Below are 20,513 nucleotides of genomic sequence, written 5' to 3' on the forward strand. Positions count from 1 at the left end.
AGTCTGAACCACATTGTCTGCCCGGCTCACGATCTTGGGGCAGGGCTTTAGGGCCATGAGAGTCGGACCGGGTGACAGTCGGTTTGAGAAGCACTCGGACCAGGTGGACATGGTGTCAGGGAATCTCACTGGGGTTTTCGCGTTCACCTTCCCACTCAACCTGCCAGTATCTTATGTCTCAAATGTCGATGACAACAACCTCTACCACAACCATCAAGACTACGAAGCAATCGCAAGGTTCGACCTCGAAGTCTGTTCTAGTAGATCTGTAAGTTTCTCGACCATTTTTCGGATACTCTATGGATTCCAATTGATAACATTTCCAAAACTTTGACTTCGATTTCACGTCCATGTCTTGCCTTCACGAACAGTACACCTAACAATGTAGGGACTGTTAGAAAGATCAACACGGTTCTATTTCCAGTTCGATATTCTGAGAAGTTTTATCTTCAAATCTTAGAGGAGTCTCTTTCGGATTTTTGCAAACTGAGTTCAGTGCCAGTTTCAATTTCTTCGAGTTTACCCTGTGTATTGTGAATTGACTGTGTCTTCAATTTAGTTTTTTTCAATGATCTACCTGTTGGCGCCGTTTGCTGCGGAGTGGAGCCTATCTTACCTTCGGATTCAACAGATGGATCTTCCGCAAAGCCAACAGAGGGAAAGCTATGTATGTCTGCTACCGGTTATCTGATCGAGCTGCTTCTATGACTCGGCCAACCTACTGATCAATGATGTCTGATCACTTCAAGATATCATGACACTGGGTGTTTTAGCGCCCTATCGCCGTCGAGGTTTAGCGACAAAACTTCTCGATCACGTCATACAAGAAGCCTTGAAGAGTCAAGAGACGATCACGCCCGTTCCCACACCGCAACCTGATCCTACTCCTGCCCCACCTGTCGAATTGAAGAAAACAATCCAAAAAGGCAAAAAAGCAGCAAATAGCAAGACGCACGAGTTGCCAAAAGTGCCACCTAAAGCTATTGTTACTCCGACCGAAGAAGAAGAGAAAGTGCATCTACCTAAACTTACCTCGGTTTATGTTCATGTTCAATTTGGGAATGATGATGCCAAAACATTTTATGAACGTCATGGGTTTGTGGTGGAAGGTGAAGTTAAAGATTATTATAGAAAAATCGAACCTCGTGATGCTTGGATTCTTGTTAAACAAATAACAAAGCCGGTTGAAGCTTGAAGATATTTTAGAATACTTCTCATAGGGATTAGATCCCTCAAGAAAACCCAAACATATGGGAATGTGGTCTGTATACTCCGCATTTTGTGTCAAATCTCAATTATTCCAGCACATCACAACAGGTGTATATTCAAAAAGCTACCGGACTTTGATGTGGGTTATTTACATCAATGTGTAAACCCTTATCTCTGACACATGCAAATCTCGAGAACCTCTCATGATTTTTTGGATAGTCATAAAATCCTGTATTCTTGTTTTGATTGATTGATTGTAATGTAGGGAGCAGCTTTTGCATCTTTCATGTATGATGAAGTCAAAACATTAGGGCCTGTTTGGCTGTCTCACGAAAACCATATATGGTGAAATACAGTGCACCACTAAAGCCAAAAGCTGTTTTTTTAGTCAAAACACTTATTTTTGAAAAAAACAGTGGTGTTTGGCAATGAGATTTGGTCAAAAAAGGATTGTATTTGATGAAAAAATCTTCCATTGTGAAAAACAGCCTCAAGGCTGTTTTACAGATGGAAAACTGTCCTTACCCCTCCGCCTCCATCAAACTCGTCCCATATTGCTTTACCCCACACCCTTTGAAATCATTTGCACCTCTCCTTTCCATTGCTCAGCCAATTTTGTCACTTGGACTCCAAGATGCTCTGACTTCCACTCTCAATCTAGGTTTTCATTCAACTCTACCTATTTTTGTGCTTCACTCCACCTTCATCAGGTCTTAGCTCAACCTACCTTGTTGCTGGTTGTCATCTCTGGCTTTATATCTTACTATACATAGTTTCTATCATTACTCCAATCCTACTTTCAATATATTGCTTCAAATCAATGCAGTTTTCTATCAACAGTACAAATGTAGTATGCTACTTGCTTTAGTCCTTTATGACTCAATGTGTTCTCAGCACATCATAACTTGCTGTTTACAACATGTATGTAGTGTGCAAAAAATGAAAAAACCAATTCAGATGGTTGATGACCACTATGTAGGATGGTTTGAAGAAAAGAACAGACATTTTGATGTTAGAAAGAATCCTAGTTTTATGCACCTTTGCAGTTGTTAACAAGCAGTCAAATGACCATAAAGAGGTTGACAACAAACCTGTTGACATTTGTTGACCATTCAATAATTTTATAACCAAATTCCAGGTGTTTCAAATTTACCCCTTGAAAAAGGGGCAGATCAAAATTCTGTTTTTGTGTAACAATTGCATAACCTTGACCTCCAGTGAAGAAGAAAGCCAAGAACCAAGCACCAGTGGCAGTTAAACCAAAGGCCAAGCCGAATTCAAGTGGCAAGGTGGGTTTCATTCATAATGCTGAGACCCAATGATCAATTGTAACTGATGTCTTCCTTTGCTCTTCAACTAGTAAGTGTGCCAGATTCCCAACACCAGCTGATTGTATATGGAGATTTCATTTTCTGAAGTTGTTTGCCCTTGGGGCAAATTTTGAGGAAACATATGGCAATACATAATCATGCTCAGACTGATTGATATACATGTAAATAGTATTTTCCAAAAGTTTTGGCCTTTAGCCTAGAATCAACAAATCACAGAAAAATTTGACTGCTCATGTACATTCCACAATTACATGTAGAAAGATGCCTTGTACAGGAAGACTGCACAGACCAAAAATGTGGAGAAGCTCCTTTCAGAAAGGAAAATTAAGTTTAAGTTATATGTTTATTGATAAATATTGAATATATTCAAGATCCAAGTCTTGAGTATAGTACAAAAATGATATTTTTCATCTGTGATTTTTTTTAAACCTCAATTAACCCTGGCTCACAGCACAGCCAACCACATTTTTGGCAGCACAGCTCAAATTTTGGTGGCTCAAATTATGTAACTTCAAGGGCAGTGGAAAAAAAATGAAGAAAAAATAGCAACTGGCAGCAGAACTTGTGTGCGGGAGCGCTTCACCACTATGTGGGCAAAAAAGAAGCCATTTGATCTTTGAAAGTGAAAAAAATGATAAAAGGTATATATACAAGTGTATAAACAATTGGAAAGAAACATAAAGGGAAAGCATGGTAAAAGATTGTAAACAAGTGTTTAGAAAATGAAGTACAAAAAAAACAAGAACTACAAGTTTGTTGAGCTTGATTGAAGTGACTATCTTGTTGTAAAAAATCACAAAGTCCAATCCAGTCCTTTCATCACCTTCATTGGAAGTATTGTTTGGAGGAGGGGTATACCAAAGAGATAAAACACCATAAGTTCATAAACCAAACCAAATCAAAGATGATTGTAAGCTCAAGAAGGCTTATTTATCATAATAAGGAATAATATGTTCTGTTTAAATTCTGTTAACTTCATCTTTACCCAAAAACTCCACAATCTCAGGAGCAAGTCCAGTCAAAGTTTTTTCATAAGTATCAACACAAGTTCCAATAAAATTGGTCAAAACCAATTGTAACTTGTGATGATAGGAATGGACCGGAATTTTCAGCTCCATACCAAAACTTTTGATTGATTGAGAATCGGTTTGAAGACCGGTCACACCAAAATTGGGAGGTGTGAAGACTTATCCATGGAAATAAGATGGACAAGCTTTCAATCAAAGTGGTGTCCATTGAAAAGGCTTTTATCAAAAATTTGTGATTGATTGAAAGCCTGCATTAATGTAGTGAGTAGAGGCTTGAACCAGATTGGTGTAGATGTAATATGGTCAGCGGAAACCCCTGCACCCATATTCATCAGGACCAGAATGTCAGTGAGATACAAAACTCCTGGGGACTCAGCTTTCCGGGCAGCAGAGCAGCTGTGTGAGGCACTGTGCGCTTCTGGCTACACTGCGGGCCAGATTCTTCTCAATACATAACTCAGTAGTCAATTTAAATTGTGAAGGTTGATAGAATATATATTCTTGGTGGGGAAATACAGGAGAAGTTTTACACAGATTTATGATGTCATATGACATCATCTCAATTTTACTGGTATCACATATTTTGTTGTGACTGATCCATAACATTGTGCTACCAGACATGTATTACTTTGAAAACAAATTGAAATTACCTGCCAGTGACCAGTAGTTGGGGGCTGTGTAATTAATGGTGTGCAAGGAAACATTGTGCAACATTATTTATATGTATGTCAGCAATGCCCAGGACCGTGATGGTATTTTGAAGACTTTCCAATTTGACACTGGCAGGATGTTGTTTCTTCCAAAGAATTTCAATGGTTTGGCAATTAACTAAATCACCTTGGAGTGTTTGTATGTATCTGTCCTTTGAATCTACTGACATACCACACTGGTCAGCCATATGATCAAAAACTTGAGAAACTCTCTTATTGGGAGCATATATCAATTGGAGTAGAAATTGTTTTGAATTATGACAAAGGAACTATCCATTTTGGGGAAAGAAGTAGTGATTCTGGTTTTAGGCTGTTGACCTGGCTTGGTTATGTATTTATACATAGCTTGAGTTTGGTGAGTCTTCAGGGTGGCATACCAATGGTTGATATGATTGGCTTTGGGTGGAAATAGTTCATATTTTCCTGGCAGAGCCTTGGCAAAAGGCATAGCTTTCCGGAAAGGATCCAATTCACAGCTTGAGCTGTGTCCTTGAAGCTACTTCACCAGATAATCTGGGACAAACTGAAATTACCCTCATGTACCATGGAACAGATGACTAGATGCTTCAACTCTGAATTGGTGGACTTTTTGTAGAATATCAGTCTTATCCATACACAGTAAAGGCTGTAAATGATATGTGCCAGACGTAAGCCTTCTCAACATCAATTGTTGTGTGGATTGAAGGGATTCCAATGCCCACTTGGCTGCTCTAAGACTTGTGCTCAGTCCCATAGTATGTAGGAATTTGGTAACCCTGAATGATACCCCAGTGGCCGCAACCATTGGGGCATTGTGCAGCTGCAAGCCTTTGCACAACAGTTGCACACAAACATAATCATAGCCCAGATGGTGCTAGAGACCTACAGAAACAGGTGTTGTATGTCAAAAGTAACACTCCTGAAAATTTGATAATTCATTACTACTGACCATGTGAGAAAACAAGTTTGACAAGACACTAAGCTACGTAACAAACAGACAAGACAACCTTTATAAAGGTGACAGAACACTTATCAGCCTGTGTTGACAAGACACACTGAGGCTGAAGAAAAGACAACGAGTTCTAAACTCGAACAAACCTTTATAAAGGTGACAGAACACTTATCAGCCTGTGTTGACAAGACACACTGAGGCTGAAGAAAAGACAACGAGTTCTAAACTCAAACAAACCTGAAAATGGGACAAGGAGGATTATGGATGATAATCTAATAGAGAAAAGTTATAGAGAGTGAAGAGAGGAATGGTAAGTGAGGAAGAAAAACATTAGAGTGTATCAAGTAGTGGTTCAGTAGAATTCTTAATACGACAGTGAAGAAGAGAATATCAAATTGGTGATAACTCACGTTTAGAATCTTTTTCCTCAATGAGGGAAAAAGTTCTAAATGTGAAGAGAGGCATGGATATAAGAGAAATTGTCAAAATGATAATATTGTAATCAGAAACAACATGTCCACTTTCTAATCAACTGTCAATCCCAATCTGGTGAGTTCTTCCAATACTTCCTAAATGTGATTCATTCACAAATCCCAAACATTCCAACATTTCTACCCCTTGTCCATGTATCCTAATTTCAACTTCATGTGTTTCATTTAAATATGTTCATAACACCATTCCTCCTGTCCACACTATACTTAATTGATTCATGTCTCTTTTGACCTTCATTGGTTTTGAACCGTACACAATTTATTCCAACAGACCATTGCATGCTGTGAGATTAGAATCTTGCTCTGGTATATATTCAATCTTGTTGTCTTTGAGAGATTCCACATCTACATACATCCTCTTCAGTTTTGATCAATTTCCGGTATATATCTGTTGCTTTCCATCTTGTCCCATACATCAAAACTTGGGCCACCAGTGGTTAAGAATGCTCTAGTGGATCACAGCATCTGATAACCGACTCTAGGGCATATAAGAAAGGCATATTGATTTGCATGTGTTCTTCTTTCACCGTGTGTTCTTCCTATTCTTCCATCTGTTTTGTGTCAAAGAAGACAGAATGTCTTGGAGGTCTTATCACTGCAAAGATAATGTATTTTTCCAAGGTGAAAAATGATTGACATTAATGCACAAAATGATCAATAATGCAGAATTAATGCAGAAAAATGCAGAATTAATGCAGAATTAATGCATTTTTAATCATTTTGTGAAATAAATGTAATCATTTTTCACCTCGGAAAAATACATTATATTTGCAGTGTATAATTTACGGTACTCAAAGCAAGTATGTACGCGTACATACTTTTTGCTACATAGTTTTTTTTGGCGGGGAAAACGAGTCCAAAAGTATATTCGTTTTATTTTCCCCGCCAAAAAAAAGTATATACGACAACTATATACGTGTAACTATGTAGCTTTGAGTACCGTAAATCCACTTAACTTGGAGGTCTCCAAACCCTTACGGGATTGAACAACTGACCAAGTGAATTTCACGACGCCGTATGTCTCAAAGACCTTTGATTCATTTAACATGGAGGTCTTCAAACCCTAACAGGATTGAACAGATTGAACAAATGTCTGAGTTTGGTTGAGATTGTCTCGAAGGACTGTTGATCCACGATGTTGCATGGAGTCCTTCGAATCCTAGTGGGATTGAACAACTCGTAGCTTTGATTGAGATTGTCTCGGAGAATTGTTGGTCCACGACGTATAGCGTGCACGGGCTTGTGTCGAGCTAAACCGTATACAGTCATTTAAGAAAAGCTTGCCCTAAATTGCCCGCAAAACTCGAGCGAATTGGCGGGGAATTTGGGGCAAGCTTTTCTTAAATGACTGTATGATTTTTTGCCGAACGGGCCCTCACTCACAAAGTTCATCTCTGGGTTCAACTTCTGTCGTAAATGGAAATTCAGTGACAAGCGCTTTCAAAGTCAGTAATTACGGCGGTGGCCAACCAAGTGGATCAGAAGTCAGAACAAGTCAACGCGACTTTTCAGACACCTGATCTTTTGGTGACTGCAAAAGTCGGAATTCTTTTTCTAAATATGAAAAAAGTGGTATGAATATTATTGTGTAGACGCGCCACTCCCTTCTTTGGGTTCCGCTCGCGATCTTCATCGCGTCTTTGATCGATGAAGAGCTTTTTCAAGCGTAGTTTCTAAAGTGCGAATGGATTGTATTTTCTACATACCCATTCAAGATATCAATCGATTCATCACCAAGCAATTCACCAAATATCTAACAATTGCAATGAGGCTATGAGCATCGCGAGATGATTTTGTGTGTGTCGCTTTCGATCGCAGGTGTTCGATCCCCATGGAATCGAACAAGTCATCCTCAAAAAATTATGTAGGATACCTGAGACAAGATTTCTTAAATTCCTCATAATCTCCATGATTTTATTATCCGTTTAGCGATGATAGAAACTTAAAAACCTCCTTATCACACCATCCAGAAACCTAAAGCAGTGATATCTTAATTGGACGGATTATCAACTGAAATCAAACTTATAATCCGATATCAGACCTGTCAGTTTCTGAAAGTATGCAGGTGGGGATCGAATATATATCCCCACCGATACAGTTGCTGACCCAAAGTAACGTTTTCCATCATCAGCGATCTGACAAAGGGGAGACACGTCCATCGTATATCTCTTAGCCTTTTTGACTGGGTAAATCGGCCCCTCCGGAGTGATTTCAGTGAAATATTTAACCACTTTGATTCTCTAGAAAACCTTGCCAACTCTTCCCCTCTCGACATACTCTCAAAAATATTTGTTTTTACTGACTGAAGTACACAGCTTATAATCATTCCCGAGCATGAGATCTTATTCCTTAATGGTTGATGGCGATAAACGCGCCAGCCCAACTCAAAAGAAAAAAGTCATCATCATAGGTATTCAATTCCTTCTCTCTTGAGATTCGATTACTTTTATTCATCCCTGATTTTAATCCTTGATTGTTTGCTTGTTTGATCGTTTTCTAGGTGCAGGCGTTGGTGGTCTGGCTACTGCAGCACGACTTGCTCGAGCGGGACTAGACGTCACTGTTGTAGAAAGAAATGACTTTAGTGGTGGTAGATGTAGTTTGATCGAAAAGGATGGGTTCCGATTCGATCGTGGTCCTAGTGAGCCTACATGATCATCTCACGCTTTTCTTGCCCGCCTTAAGGACTCACTCAAATGCCTTGATCATAAGCTAATGTCTGGTTAATTCAATAGGTTTTTACTTGATGCCAGAAGTCTTTGAAGACCTTTTCGATGATTTGAACGAAAAGGTTGAAGATTGGTATGAATTGAAGAAATGCGAACCTAATTATATGTTGAGTAGCAGATTTCTATTCGATCATTCAATCAACTCTTGCAGAAACAGACTCTTGCACAGAGTTCTCATCAAGACATCGCAAGCCGTATCATCGCACTCATGTTGACTTTGTCTCAACTCTGTTTCTCCCTTTACAAAGTGTACACTACGATGATAAGGAGAAGCTTACATTGACAACCGATATGCCCAAGATGAAAGCTGAGATCGAGCGCTTCGAAGGTAAAGATGGTTGGGCTAGATTCTTGAATTTCTTAGCTGAAGTCAGTAATTTCTACTCTTGATTTATCTTGAGTATATGCAGACATCTCATCTCTATGCTGACCTTTTTTTGTGTTTGTCAAAAAACCATGCTTAGGGTCAACTCCACTACGAAGTGGGTCTTTCTTTGTCCTTTTTACTTGAGATTTCCTTTCATTCGATTGACCCATGATCTACCTTCGAATAGGCTTCGATAAAACATGTCCTTCTCAAGAATTTTCCATCCCTCATTTCCGTCTTGAAGCTTGACTTGGCAATGTGAGTAATCCGATAACTCTTCACAAAGACTCGTGACATACAAAGAAGTCTCATTTGCATTTTTTCGTCATGTAGAACTGCTATGAAAATCCACGTCTTTGATAATCTTCATCGAAGAGCAAGTAATTATTTTTGGACTGAAAGATTGAGAAGAGCTTTTACATTTTCCAGCATGTATCGTGAGTGATCCATCTAAATTCATTTCAATAGCATTTACTTTATCTAACATCTTATCCATCTACATGTTGTTCGTACAACCTACTTTCTCAGTGGGAATGTCACCTTACAATGCACCTGCAACTTACAATCTACTTCAATATACCGAACTTGCTCAAGGTAAGTCATGAATCTTTTATACTACAGATATTGCCAATTTGAGCCTCTGACGCTCCTTACATCTCTTACATTCATCTTGACAGGTATCTGGTACCCCGAAGGTGGCTTTCACGCTTTGCCCCGTTCCCTAGAATCAATCGCAAAGAAAAATGGAGCGAAATTCATATATTCAAGTCCAGTAAAACAAATCCTTACCAACGAAGATAAATCATCTAAAGCTACTGGTATAGAACTCGAATCAGGAGAAGTCTTAAGTGCAGATGCAGTGATCTCAAACGCAGATTTAGTTTGGACCTATGAAAACCTTTTACCAGCCACTTCATTTAGCAAAAGTTTAAGTAAGAATTCAAAATTAACATGTAGTTCAATATCGTTTTATTGGGCAATCAAGCGAAAGATGCCTTCATTAGTTACACATCAAGTTTTTTTGGCAAAAGATTATAGAGCAAGTTTTGATACGATCTTCGATTCACATTTAATGCCAGATCAACCAAGTTTTTATGTAAATGTACCAAGTAGAATCGATCCAACTGCTGCACCACCTGAAAAAGACGCCATGATCATACTCGTACCTATAGGTCATTTAGATGAATCGAATTCTAAATTAGATTGGAATCAAGTTATTTCAAGTGCTCGTCAATTTGTGATCAACACACTTGAACAAAACATCTTACAACCTGGTGATCTTCTTCCTGGTGAAAGGTTTAGTGATTTGATCGAGTTTGAACTACTTAATACTCCTCATACTTGGCAAAAGGATTTAAACCTTTTCAAGGGTAGTATCCTTGGTCTTTCTCATAATATTCTTCAAGTGGTTAACTTTCGACCTGGAATTCGCCATTCTACTATCGATGGAATGTATTTTGTTGGGGCTTCTACTCAGTAAGATCATCTTCTCTTATCTTTGATTCTGGTCTGTTTCCAATTAATCTGATGATGGTTTTGTATCAAATAGTCCTGGTACTGGTGTTCCAGTAGTTGCTTGTGGATCCAAGTTAACTTCAGAAGCTGTTCTCAAAGACCTCGGTATCAACATTCCATGGAGTAACGTACCCAAAAGTGATCGTCCACCTCAAAGTGACCCGGTCAAGAAATTTCAATCTTCATTTTCTGATAGAGCCAGAGATTTAAATAAGTTATCTAAACCAGGATTTTTAGAGTTTGAAGGTATTATGATCCAACATGGTCTTTTGATTATCTTCTTGTCTGCTATTGCTTATGTATTCTATGGTCAGCAAATCCTTTCATCCTTTTCCTCTTGAGCTTCAAAAAGTGGTTATCCATAATGTCTATGACCAAGTTTCAAAAATAGAATGATTCTTCAACTTATCTAAATTCAAATACCTTTCCTAAATCTGTTGTTTGTAAAGATTGATGTCTAGTAAAAAAACTGTTTCAACTCTCTGAATATGTACATATCAAGATAACTACTAAGTAAAAATTGATCTCAGAATGATCTAAGTTCCAGAATTTGTCTTGATATACTCAGAATGTGTTACCCGTGCGTTGATAGGTATCCTTGCCTCGACTTTCTTAAGAAAAGTTGGCAAACAAACCTGTTAACGTATTTCATTGAGCTACCCTATTCCGCAGTCATTTTTAGCCTGTTTTTTCATCTTGTTACTTCCGCGCTTCCTAGAAGTAAGCCCTGGTTATATATATGCACAGAACTATCAAACTATCAAATAGAATAGGAGGAAACTACAGAAAATATGCTTTCCAATACCATTTGACAACACTACTTTGTCTCATAGCTCAAAAGTCATTGTGAACATCAATGAGCAATCACAGAGACTCCCAACTCATGAATAAGCCTTTTATGTGACCAATTTGTTTTACTTAGTGTACCACCTCAATGTGAATTGTGATTCTTGAAAGTTCTCTTCTTGTTTGTCAAGATCAGTTTAGAATCTTACTAATCTTTTGTTTTCTGACTCATGATTTGATGTGATCTGATCTCATTTGATGATTATTAGGAAGTGTTGATTAGTAAACTAAGAGGTATCAAACTCAAGTAAGCATAAAGTCATCTGACTCTTCTCCACTGTGATAAAACAAGCCCATGAGCTCAAACAGGTGAAGAATCAACCATTTGATCTTGGATGGTAAGGCTCAAAGTGAGGCTGATTATCTACTGATCAAGGTTCGCTTATTGAGATTTGGTCAGGAAGAAAGATTTGTGCTGATAAAGAGTTGATCATGACTTACAAATCAGTTGATTAGTCAAGGTTAGATTGGTAAACTAGACTGATCATGAGTTGAGTTGATGAAAGTGAAGAATTCCTGATTTGAAAGTCTTGACCTAATAATTTGACTTTGATTGCTTACAAACTCAAAGTCATCCATCATCTTTCTCCTAAATCTCATGAGTTCTTTTCTCCACTTTCCCTCAAAGATCCTTTATATCCTTGAAATCACTTGTCCTTTCCTGGTCAAGAGACAAGATTGATAACAGATACAAACCCTTTTGAAATCTCAAATCAAACCTCAATCTTATCAAGGACGCTTTAAATTTATAATTTCAATCATAAATCAATGTCTCTCAGGATAAAAGAAATCAAAACTATAAAAAAGAGGATGTTCTTAGTACAAAAAAAAGAGTCAGATAGTTATATCAAAGTATGTAATACAGATCTAAATTTACAAAAAGGACAGAAATCAAACCAAACCAAACTCTTGAATAGACTTTATTTGTTTGAATATTTTTTTTGTGTGTTTTTTGTGTTTTTTTTGTGTGTGTGTCTGAGACTGGATGGTGTAGCTTGAAGAAGAGTTGAAATCTTTTTCAGTAATACAATTTAAAGGAAAGAGATTTGATCATTGGAGTGTGTAGGTGTGTGTGTGGGTGTGTTCACATCAAGCTTGAAAAGAAAATAGTCATCAAAATCAAAAAAACTATTCAGTCTTCGTTCATTACTCAATTCATTCCATTTCATTTCGGTTCTTGATTTGAATCTTGGTTTTCATTTTTCAAAATCGATTCTTGACCATCACGAGCTTCTTTACCCTCTTCTTTACCATCATCCTCTTCTTTACCGTCCTCTTTCTGATCCTCTTTACCGTCCTCTTTATCATCAAGTCTACTTTCTTTCTCTTTACTGATCCGTTTAGAAACTTTGAGTAAAGAAGAACTAGCAGGGCCTTTGAATGATCCGGTTCGCGTATTGGGAGGATGGCTTAGGATGCCAGGTACAGCTCCTCTAGCGACTGCAACTGCTCTTCTGCCTCTTTCCAAACTGATCGCATCTGAAAAGGTAGTGTTAGTACCTCCTCCATTCACAGATGACTTCATTGATCTAGGTTGGATTCCCAAGTCGATCTTGGGGCCGATACTATTGGTCGGAGGATAGAGACTGCTGATTGATTGTGGAAAAGCGTGACTAGTTGTGCTAATGATGGAAGGTGGACAGGCGCTGTTGGTTTGACGAAGGTCAACATGTTCATGATGACTAACGAGCGGTTTGTCGCAGTTCTTGTCCTTGATGTCATGTGTCATATCCATCGCGGGGTTATGCTCATCGTCAGTAGGTGTTGCAACTTCTTCATAATTACCATGTAGAAGCTCATCTTCAATCGATTGTTTAGGTTGCTGGTTGCGAGATTTTGTCATCGAGGAGGAACGAAAGGTACTCAAGCTCCATCGTTTGTTCTTGATAGGAATTGGAGGTAACTCGGTACGAGAGCTTGATTTTCGCATGGCTTCGGCTGCTTCCGGTGGTACATATGGATGTACAGCCATGTTACCGCGTTCGTCATGATCCGTTTCATCATAAATCTGTTCTCCAAGTAATTCTTCCAAAACGTCTTCCAGTGTGATGATCCCCACAGGTTGATCGGTCAACAAGGGCCAGAATGAGGGATGATTGACTTGAGTGGTTGAGGTGTTCTTCTCACTCATTGTATTGCTCAGTGGTTCTTCAACTTTGAATTCATGTTCTGGTGATTTCTTAGTCTTACGTTGAAAGAATCTAAAGAAAGACTTCTTCTCAGTAGGATCTGCCTCGGATTTGATGTCAATATTTGAGTCATTTGTTGGTTCAATGTTAGATTCATTCATTGGCGTGGTGGCCGGAAGTGGTGCAAAAGCAACCTTGGCTTGACGGGGACAAACAATGGCCAAATGACTGCGACCTTCCTGGAAAGAATTCAAGATGTTGAGAAGTGGCATGTTATCGGCAACAACAGGAAGTGGATTGAGTGGGAAGTCCCTGAGAGGAACTCCATCTGGACGCCAAAGAAGAAAAAACGTAAGCGAGAAACTGGAGATGCTGTCGGACGCGTGGAAGTTGAAACAAAGACGGACCTTCTGGATCAATCAAGATGAGTTGTTTTGTGAGCAATGCACCTAAAATCTTACGTCTAGTGACACCATTTTGATCAAGTGTGTCTTCATAGACCGGGATTCGAGAATGGCCACTTTCAAGTACAGCCACCAAAGTCTCGTAATCCAATTGAGTATCAACGTTGAGCATAAAACAATGATCCAAAGCTGTCATTGAATCTCTCACAACCCGTTCTTGTAAGTCAATGGCTGCACCGACGATGGTCACTACATCTTGATTTAGATCACCACCATGATGACCTTGACTCGCGTGTAAGTTAACCAATTCTTTCAATTCAGCTCGACGATAGATGACTCCCGAATGAGGTCCTAAAATCTTGGTTAAGAGCCAAGCGATGGGCCAACAAATTGGGTAAAGTAAATAAACTAATAATTGAACCGGTTTGGCGCATGCGGCACCTATCTGAAGTCCATAAGTTGAACAAACACTCTGTGGTATGATTTCTAGATAACGAATGGACGTTAGATAAGCACAAGATGACAGAAAGATTCTAAGGAGAGCGCACCACTAAAGATAATAACCAATACAGTTGAAACGACCACAGCTTGGATACCACCACCTAAAACGTTATCTGATACAACCGGTAATGTTTCATTTGCAACCATATTCGCAATTAATAACCTTTTTAGATAGTGAGGCGCGCAACTAGGTGAGTAAGAACCTTTTTTCGAATGCCACCTGACAGGAAAACTTACGTGATCAAAAGTAAATGGCCATCTTTTCTTAAAGGTGCAATCTTTTTTGCAAGCCTTTGTTGGTCTGGTGTACCACTCTTGGCTAGGACACAAAGTTGAGTTGAATCTAAACTCATGTATCCAAGTGTGAGTCCTATAATAGAGAAGTCAGATTAAAAGTGATTCTATGATTTAAAGCATTGAATGAAAGTAGAGGCAAAGTTACCTGCAAAGACACCAGATAAACACACGAGAATAGGTATGAGCACAGCTTGAATGTCAAAACCGATTCCATGATGTGAATATTGATTAGATGATGATGAATTTGAGACTTGACGTGTATAAAGTTGTTGATACTCAAGTGAAAAAGCGTCGACAGATTGAATCGTGAACAGATAAAAGAGCGCGATGATATAGATTGGGTTCGATTTGGTGAATTTGAATGGATTGACTAAATTCTTGAAAAGTTGATTGGGTATTGTAAGTCGTGGATCATCGTTGTCTTGATGAATGGTTTGAGTTGAAGATAGGTGTGGGTGTGGGTGTTGTGATGGTTGTGATTGTGAGTGTGATTGAAATGGTTGAGAGGTTTGAATGAAGAACATGAGAAGTGAACAGACGAAGTGAGTTGTGAAAAGAAATAAAGTGTTAAAGTGGTTTAAAAAAGGAAATTGGGAAATTGAAAATCAATTATCATTCACAACCAATCCTTCAACTGCTTTCAACTGTTGTGTGTATGTTGTCAAATTCAAATCAAATTTGACTTTAGACTAAAAAAAATTAACACTGAAGATTGCAGATAGCGCTAAAAGCTAGTTTAAAGGGACAGACAGACAGAGAAGGCTTTATAAGTGTAAAATCTAGTTTTAATTTTAATTGGTTCACTTTGAAGTCTTTCATACAACTTTCTTTGGTCTAGAATTGCAGAGACTCTAGAAGACGAGAATTAATTTTTTGTTATGAAAAAAAAATAAAAAATCGTATCTATACTTGCATACATATAGAGATGACCCCTTTTGATAAAGGAAACAAAATCAGCACAAACAAAATGATAAATCATAAATGAAATCATTAAAGTTTGACTCCTTTAAAAACAAACACACTGACATCTTCTTGAGAAAGATAAAGAAGGCTTGGCACTCCTGGTTTTTCAAATGCACAGAAAGCATGATTTTTTTTCGGGGTTTTTTTTGAGAGAAAGGTATCGATTTGAACTTATTTCATGTCAAACATGCATAAATGAAAAATTGAAGGAATCTTTTCAGAAGAGTATTTGTAAAAGAATCAAAAAGTTTCAAGCGTTGAGGGTTTTTGAGTGAAACAAAAGACCTACATAGACAGATGAAAAGTGTAAAAACGTACAGTCGTTTTCAAAAAGCTTGCCGCTAATTCACCGCCAAATTGCTCGAGTTTTGCGGGCAAATTTCGGCAAGTTTTTTGAAAACGACTGTACATCGATTCACAAGGCAAGGTCTTGCGGAAGAGATTTTTTTACTGGATGAAGGTTTTTTACATCTTGGATTTGTTTTTCTTTTTCTCGTGTGGAAGATGGTTTTGGTTTTGGTTTTCTTTGTGAACATGTGAGATCAGAAAGTTGAAACAGGGTTGCTTAGGCTCAGTTGATAGCCCTTGTGAATCTGTTTAGACCTGTTAATAATTCTGCTTGTGCTTGAAGACAACAATGCAGAAATATCAGATGATCAACAGCATTTTTTTGCAAAAAAGAAGGGTACATCTTGTGATGCTACAAATGATGATGATTCTATATGATCCCTTACCCTGTGGATCAATTTACAACCGTTGTTTATAGATCAATTGATCTCAATTCTTCTCAACTTGATATGTATACCTCGGTTTCTGATCACCCAAAAAAAAAAGAATGCACGAAAGAATGAAGTCTTGGATTTGTTTCAGAATTGATGTATGTGATCTGATTTTCTGATTTACTTCAAAAGTTGAGGAAAGGATATAGGAGGATGTTCTTCTTATGTTCAAAACAATTTCTTTAAGTTGACCTTACCCATGAAAAATCTGAATGATTCACATATATTGTAAAGTCACCTCATGAGCTTGGAGCTTTTTACCACGAAGCCAGAATTGTCTTTAGTAAGTAAGTAAATGAGAACTGATTAGATACAAGGTATATACATCATGAGCACTGATTAGATACAGACTATATACATCAATGGTTGATAAGATGATCAGTAAGCATACCAAATCAACAACCATACCACATAATCAATTTTATCATGACCAATTTTGACATGATTCAAATCAATCAAGCCCATTCCTTCGGAGTACAAAAAATAGGCGCTCCTTGTCCATGACTCTTGGACTTGCAAGGATTTTCAGCCACAGATTTACCAGATCTGAAAACATGATCAGTATTCTTTGGACATGAGATCTTGCCAGAGAATTGACCAGTTTGACCTTTTTTGATGGCTTGACATTGAGGTTTGACGTCTCCTGGTGATCGTCCTCTTGTTTGACACTTGATTTCGGGTGGGTTTTTAACAACAATTTTGGATCCTTCTTTATCAGATAATGAACCTTGCTTAGACGTTACCGGATTTGAACCTGTCTCACATCAATCGTTTTGGCTGGTGTGTTTCCTACATTACATCTTTAAATTGGATTTGAAGTTTACCTCCATTACTACATCCTAATGTACCTCTGATATTTTTCTTATGGTCAAATCCTCCACAGGTAGGTTGAGTTGGTTTACTTTTCGTTGATGTTTTTGTGCAACTGAAGTCATTTCGGGTTACGAGTTTCCCACCAGTGTTCTTACAAAAAAGTTTCAAAGTGGATAGCTCGTCACGTTTAACTAGTGTAAACATATTCTGACCGGATATACTTGGTATATGGATACACATCGTCGTGAGAATCACGGTGATGATGAGACCAGATGACTTCATCTCTGAAGGATTCGAGTAGTGGTCCTGATTGAACAAGAATCAAGACTGTTGGTAATGCAATCAAGTGGACGAATTGAAGGACAAATTAAACTCACACTTTAAGAAGAGAGACGGGCCAAGGAAGGATTCCAAGATTGAGATGACACGTGGTGAATCTCAAGTCACGGTGAGAGCTGTCCAATGAACGCTAAAAGTTAATCGACAGCTAATTGAAATCGATTTTATGAAAGTATTTCTGCAATTAATGACAATGAAATTGGCTTTAAGAAAATTGGAAGAGAGGATGGTAAACCGGTAGCTCGTTGAGGGTGGTGTGGTGATACTTCTACTTTCGTGACAAATTTGAAGTGCATGCATATAGTAGTTTTGCCGAGTTTGGCTCTTGGCCTGTCTTATCAAGTCGAAGCATGATTGATCTTGAGGTCACCGAGGTAAGTGACTATATTTTCTCGAAATTGTCTTGAATCATCGGGACAAGACAACCGATCGAGTGACGACCAAAATTCACCTGTGTTCTTGAGTTTCATGACCCAGCTTAGAATCCGAAGCATCATCCACGAAAAGACAAACTCGCTAGTCAATCACACAACCCTTCACATCTCCTGACATGTCTATAAGTTCGGTTTCTGAGGTGACTTTATGTGCTTGTATTTTGAGCCAATTGATCAGGATGAAGCTAATAGATTTTTACCACAGGCCATCTCTCGCGCCTCTCGTTGAGGTCACTCGTCTTCCTTGAGTGCAAGTATGGGCAAGTTCTCTTCTTGACAAAACAACACCGTTGGATGATCGAGATCTTTGAGTGCTCTACTGACACCAGAGAAGTTCAGCGAGGTCAAGTTTAACCGTCGAGCTGCTTTCGTTGAGAGTATTTCAGCTCTAACTGGTACATAGTGACCGCTCTGAAACTCACTGTATACTAGGAAACCTTCCAGAATCAGCTGGGCACTTTGTTGCCCAAGTGGAACATGAATTACTATGCGGAATCCCTTGATCAAGCCTGAAAAACATCAGCAATCACAATCTATTTCATTAACAATTAGACACAATTATCACAGAAAAAAGAAACTTTATATCAACTTGACATAATTATAGGTCACTATGTGGTAAACTAGAAAGTCATTATTAAACCTGAACAATCAAATTTTGGTCTATGTACAATTCCATAGCTATTCATTTGCCAGATTGCTTTGGAGGGGTGCAGAACAAAGTTGCCACGTTACCAGGACAAGGATTCTTACCCTTTGAAGCCCCACCTTTGAAAGTCAAAGTAGCCCCTTTCTGACATTGGATTTTTCCTGAGAATTTATCAAATGAATTAGGTGTGCTAGCTGCACATTGAGGTTCTTGTGTGCTGGGTTTCCCTCCTGATACAACGCAAGTGATTTGAGGCGGATCTTTGACTGCAGTTCCTGTAGCTCCTTCTTTGCAAGAAACTTCAAGTGGTTTAGCTTTCACTGGTGCCTCGCAAAAAAGCACTTTGGGTTTGACCTTGTTCTTATCACAATCAGAAAAATTGACTTGAAGAGTACCATGAGGAAGACATTTTACCACGCCTCTGACATTTTTCGTATTTCTCGGTATCGCACAAACAGGCCTGCCTCCTGGTTCACCTGTGCAAGTGAGATCATTCTTAGGCACAGGTTTTCCACCAGTTTTATCACAAAAAGTCTGAAACTTGGGTCCAACTTGACGTTTAACGAGAGTCGACAATTTGTGACTGTATATGCTTGGTATGTGCATTGTCGCCAAAACTACGAAAACGAGGAATGCGAACGACTTCATCTGTCAAGGAATGAAATGGCTGTAATGTCCGAACATAGAACACGACAGTTAGTTAAGGAGTCCAACAGGTAATGTATAGCAGGTGAAGGAGACTCACGATTTATTTGAAAACCAAAAATTCAAAGGCAGTGAGTTCAGACTTCGAAATCAGAAGAATATCTTTTTGATCCCTTCCCAGAAGGATTTACTTCCGTATAATCTTGCTACTTGAAGTACAGACAATGAGTTACAAACCCGGTTGACTCGTTGTTTGAAAGATGCTGTGATTAAAAGCACGTCCGGAGCTGATTTGATGAACCTTGAAAACTAAACAACAGCTAATTGAGGATGGTACAGATTGACTCTGTCTATTCAGTGATTGATAAGTGAATCTACTTTGGTGTTTTGATAGAGAGGATGGGGAAGCAATAGGTAGCAGTAGGTTAGCATTGAGGGGGCTAGGTAAAGGTTTTTTAAGAAAGTCAAGACAGATGGTGAATGCTTGCGGAGCTTGCTTGGTGCACGTTTCTTTTAATCTCTAAGGAAATACCGAGGGATGGGACTTTTCTTGCTTGTGGTCGACTAGATGGTTCTCAAGACACCGGTGACCGATCGACGAGATGACTACCAAAAGCCACCTCACTTGTTTCGGTTTGAGAGCTCAGCTGCCGAAGTATCACTTGTCGAAAAGAGGGAATCGAAAAAGTCCTCCTGATCAGCCAGTTCCCGACCTCGATCTAGAACACAAACATTTCCCCCGGTGTGTTGATAGGCTCGCTTCACCGGGCTCAGAGGAAAGGAAATGATATCAACCGATTCCGTCACCAGATGCACATGGGAACTTAACCCCATTTGCTCTGAGATATATCACAATCTCTTTAACTTCACTCGTCGTCCTCGAGTGCGAGGTATAGAGCATGATTTTCTTCCTGGACAAAACAATACATACTCGAGCTGGGACAAGAGTTTTGGCTACCTTGATCCATACACGTCGATTTTAAAAAGTTTCACCACAGACAATCTATATGAAATCGACTGTACCATCAAATCTGGAACGTCCATTTCGAATAAGAGGGAATGGATGGACCTATCAACTGAACATAAAAATAAATAAACATAATTAAAACATAATCAAAACTTGCTTTTGAAAAACAAACTAAACAGCACATGAAAAAATCCTCCAGTAAAGCCACCGGAAAGATCGATTCACAACCCAGAAGGGAGGGTGGGAAGGGTGGGATTTAAAAATAACTAAACAATGATGAAGGTCTTTTAGAGAAAGATTTTCAAAGTGAGGATGAATGATAGGCTGGTAAAGAAAAAGTGGTAAAATTTGGTAAACAGGCAATGACGTCATGATTATCTTGCAAGGTAATATGATGATCAGAAAACCCGGTCCGAACATTACACACGTTTTACTTACA

At 38.7% G+C, this 20,513-nt stretch overlaps 5 protein-coding genes across 5 annotated transcripts; 2 read left to right on the plus strand and 3 right to left on the minus strand.

Moving 5' to 3' along the window:
* Positions 1-372: 372 nt before the first annotated feature.
* On the plus strand, positions 373-1,195 carry MELLADRAFT_40782 (uncharacterized protein; the record flags this gene model as incomplete). The annotated part of the gene is made up of 5 exons (XM_007418061.1): positions 373-490; positions 560-600; positions 632-671; positions 750-839; positions 1,014-1,195. Coding segments are annotated over 5 exons (471 nt in total), but the record flags the coding sequence as incomplete, so codon positions are not given.
* A 6,998-nt stretch (positions 1,196-8,193) lies between these two features.
* Positions 8,194-10,652, plus strand: MELLADRAFT_40795 (uncharacterized protein; the record flags this gene model as incomplete). Its single annotated transcript, XM_007418064.1, has 9 exons — positions 8,194-8,341; positions 8,436-8,535; positions 8,678-8,798; positions 8,894-8,911; positions 8,984-9,054; positions 9,130-9,233; positions 9,325-9,390; positions 9,474-10,272; positions 10,346-10,652. Coding segments are annotated over 9 exons (1,734 nt in total), but the record flags the coding sequence as incomplete, so codon positions are not given.
* A 1,231-nt stretch (positions 10,653-11,883) lies between these two features.
* On the minus strand, positions 11,884-15,238 carry MELLADRAFT_118502 (uncharacterized protein; the record flags this gene model as incomplete). Its single annotated transcript, XM_007418105.1, has 5 exons — positions 11,884-13,614; positions 13,694-14,176; positions 14,239-14,354; positions 14,429-14,561; positions 14,634-15,238. 5 exons carry the CDS (start codon positions 15,010-15,012, stop codon positions 12,323-12,325), a joined length of 2,403 nt encoding a protein of 800 aa, XP_007418167.1.
* A 1,447-nt stretch (positions 15,239-16,685) lies between these two features.
* MELLADRAFT_113424 (uncharacterized protein) lies at positions 16,686-17,283 on the minus strand (the record flags this gene model as incomplete). The annotated part of the gene is made up of 2 exons (XM_007418104.1): positions 16,686-16,984; positions 17,055-17,283. The coding sequence occupies 2 exons, from the start codon at positions 17,281-17,283 to the stop codon at positions 16,686-16,688; spliced, it is 528 nt and encodes a 175-aa protein (XP_007418166.1).
* A 764-nt stretch (positions 17,284-18,047) lies between these two features.
* MELLADRAFT_69217 (uncharacterized protein) lies at positions 18,048-19,068 on the minus strand (the record flags this gene model as incomplete). Its single annotated transcript, XM_007418068.1, has 3 exons — positions 18,048-18,178; positions 18,239-18,325; positions 18,567-19,068. 3 exons carry the CDS (start codon positions 19,066-19,068, stop codon positions 18,048-18,050), a joined length of 720 nt encoding a protein of 239 aa, XP_007418130.1.
* Positions 19,069-20,513: the final 1,445 nt, after the last annotated feature.

Source organism: Melampsora larici-populina, assembly GCF_000204055.1.
Source record: "Melampsora larici-populina 98AG31 unplaced genomic scaffold MELLAscaffold_84, whole genome shotgun sequence".
In the NCBI taxonomy this organism is placed as follows: domain Eukaryota; kingdom Fungi; phylum Basidiomycota; class Pucciniomycetes; order Pucciniales; family Melampsoraceae; genus Melampsora; species Melampsora laricis-populina.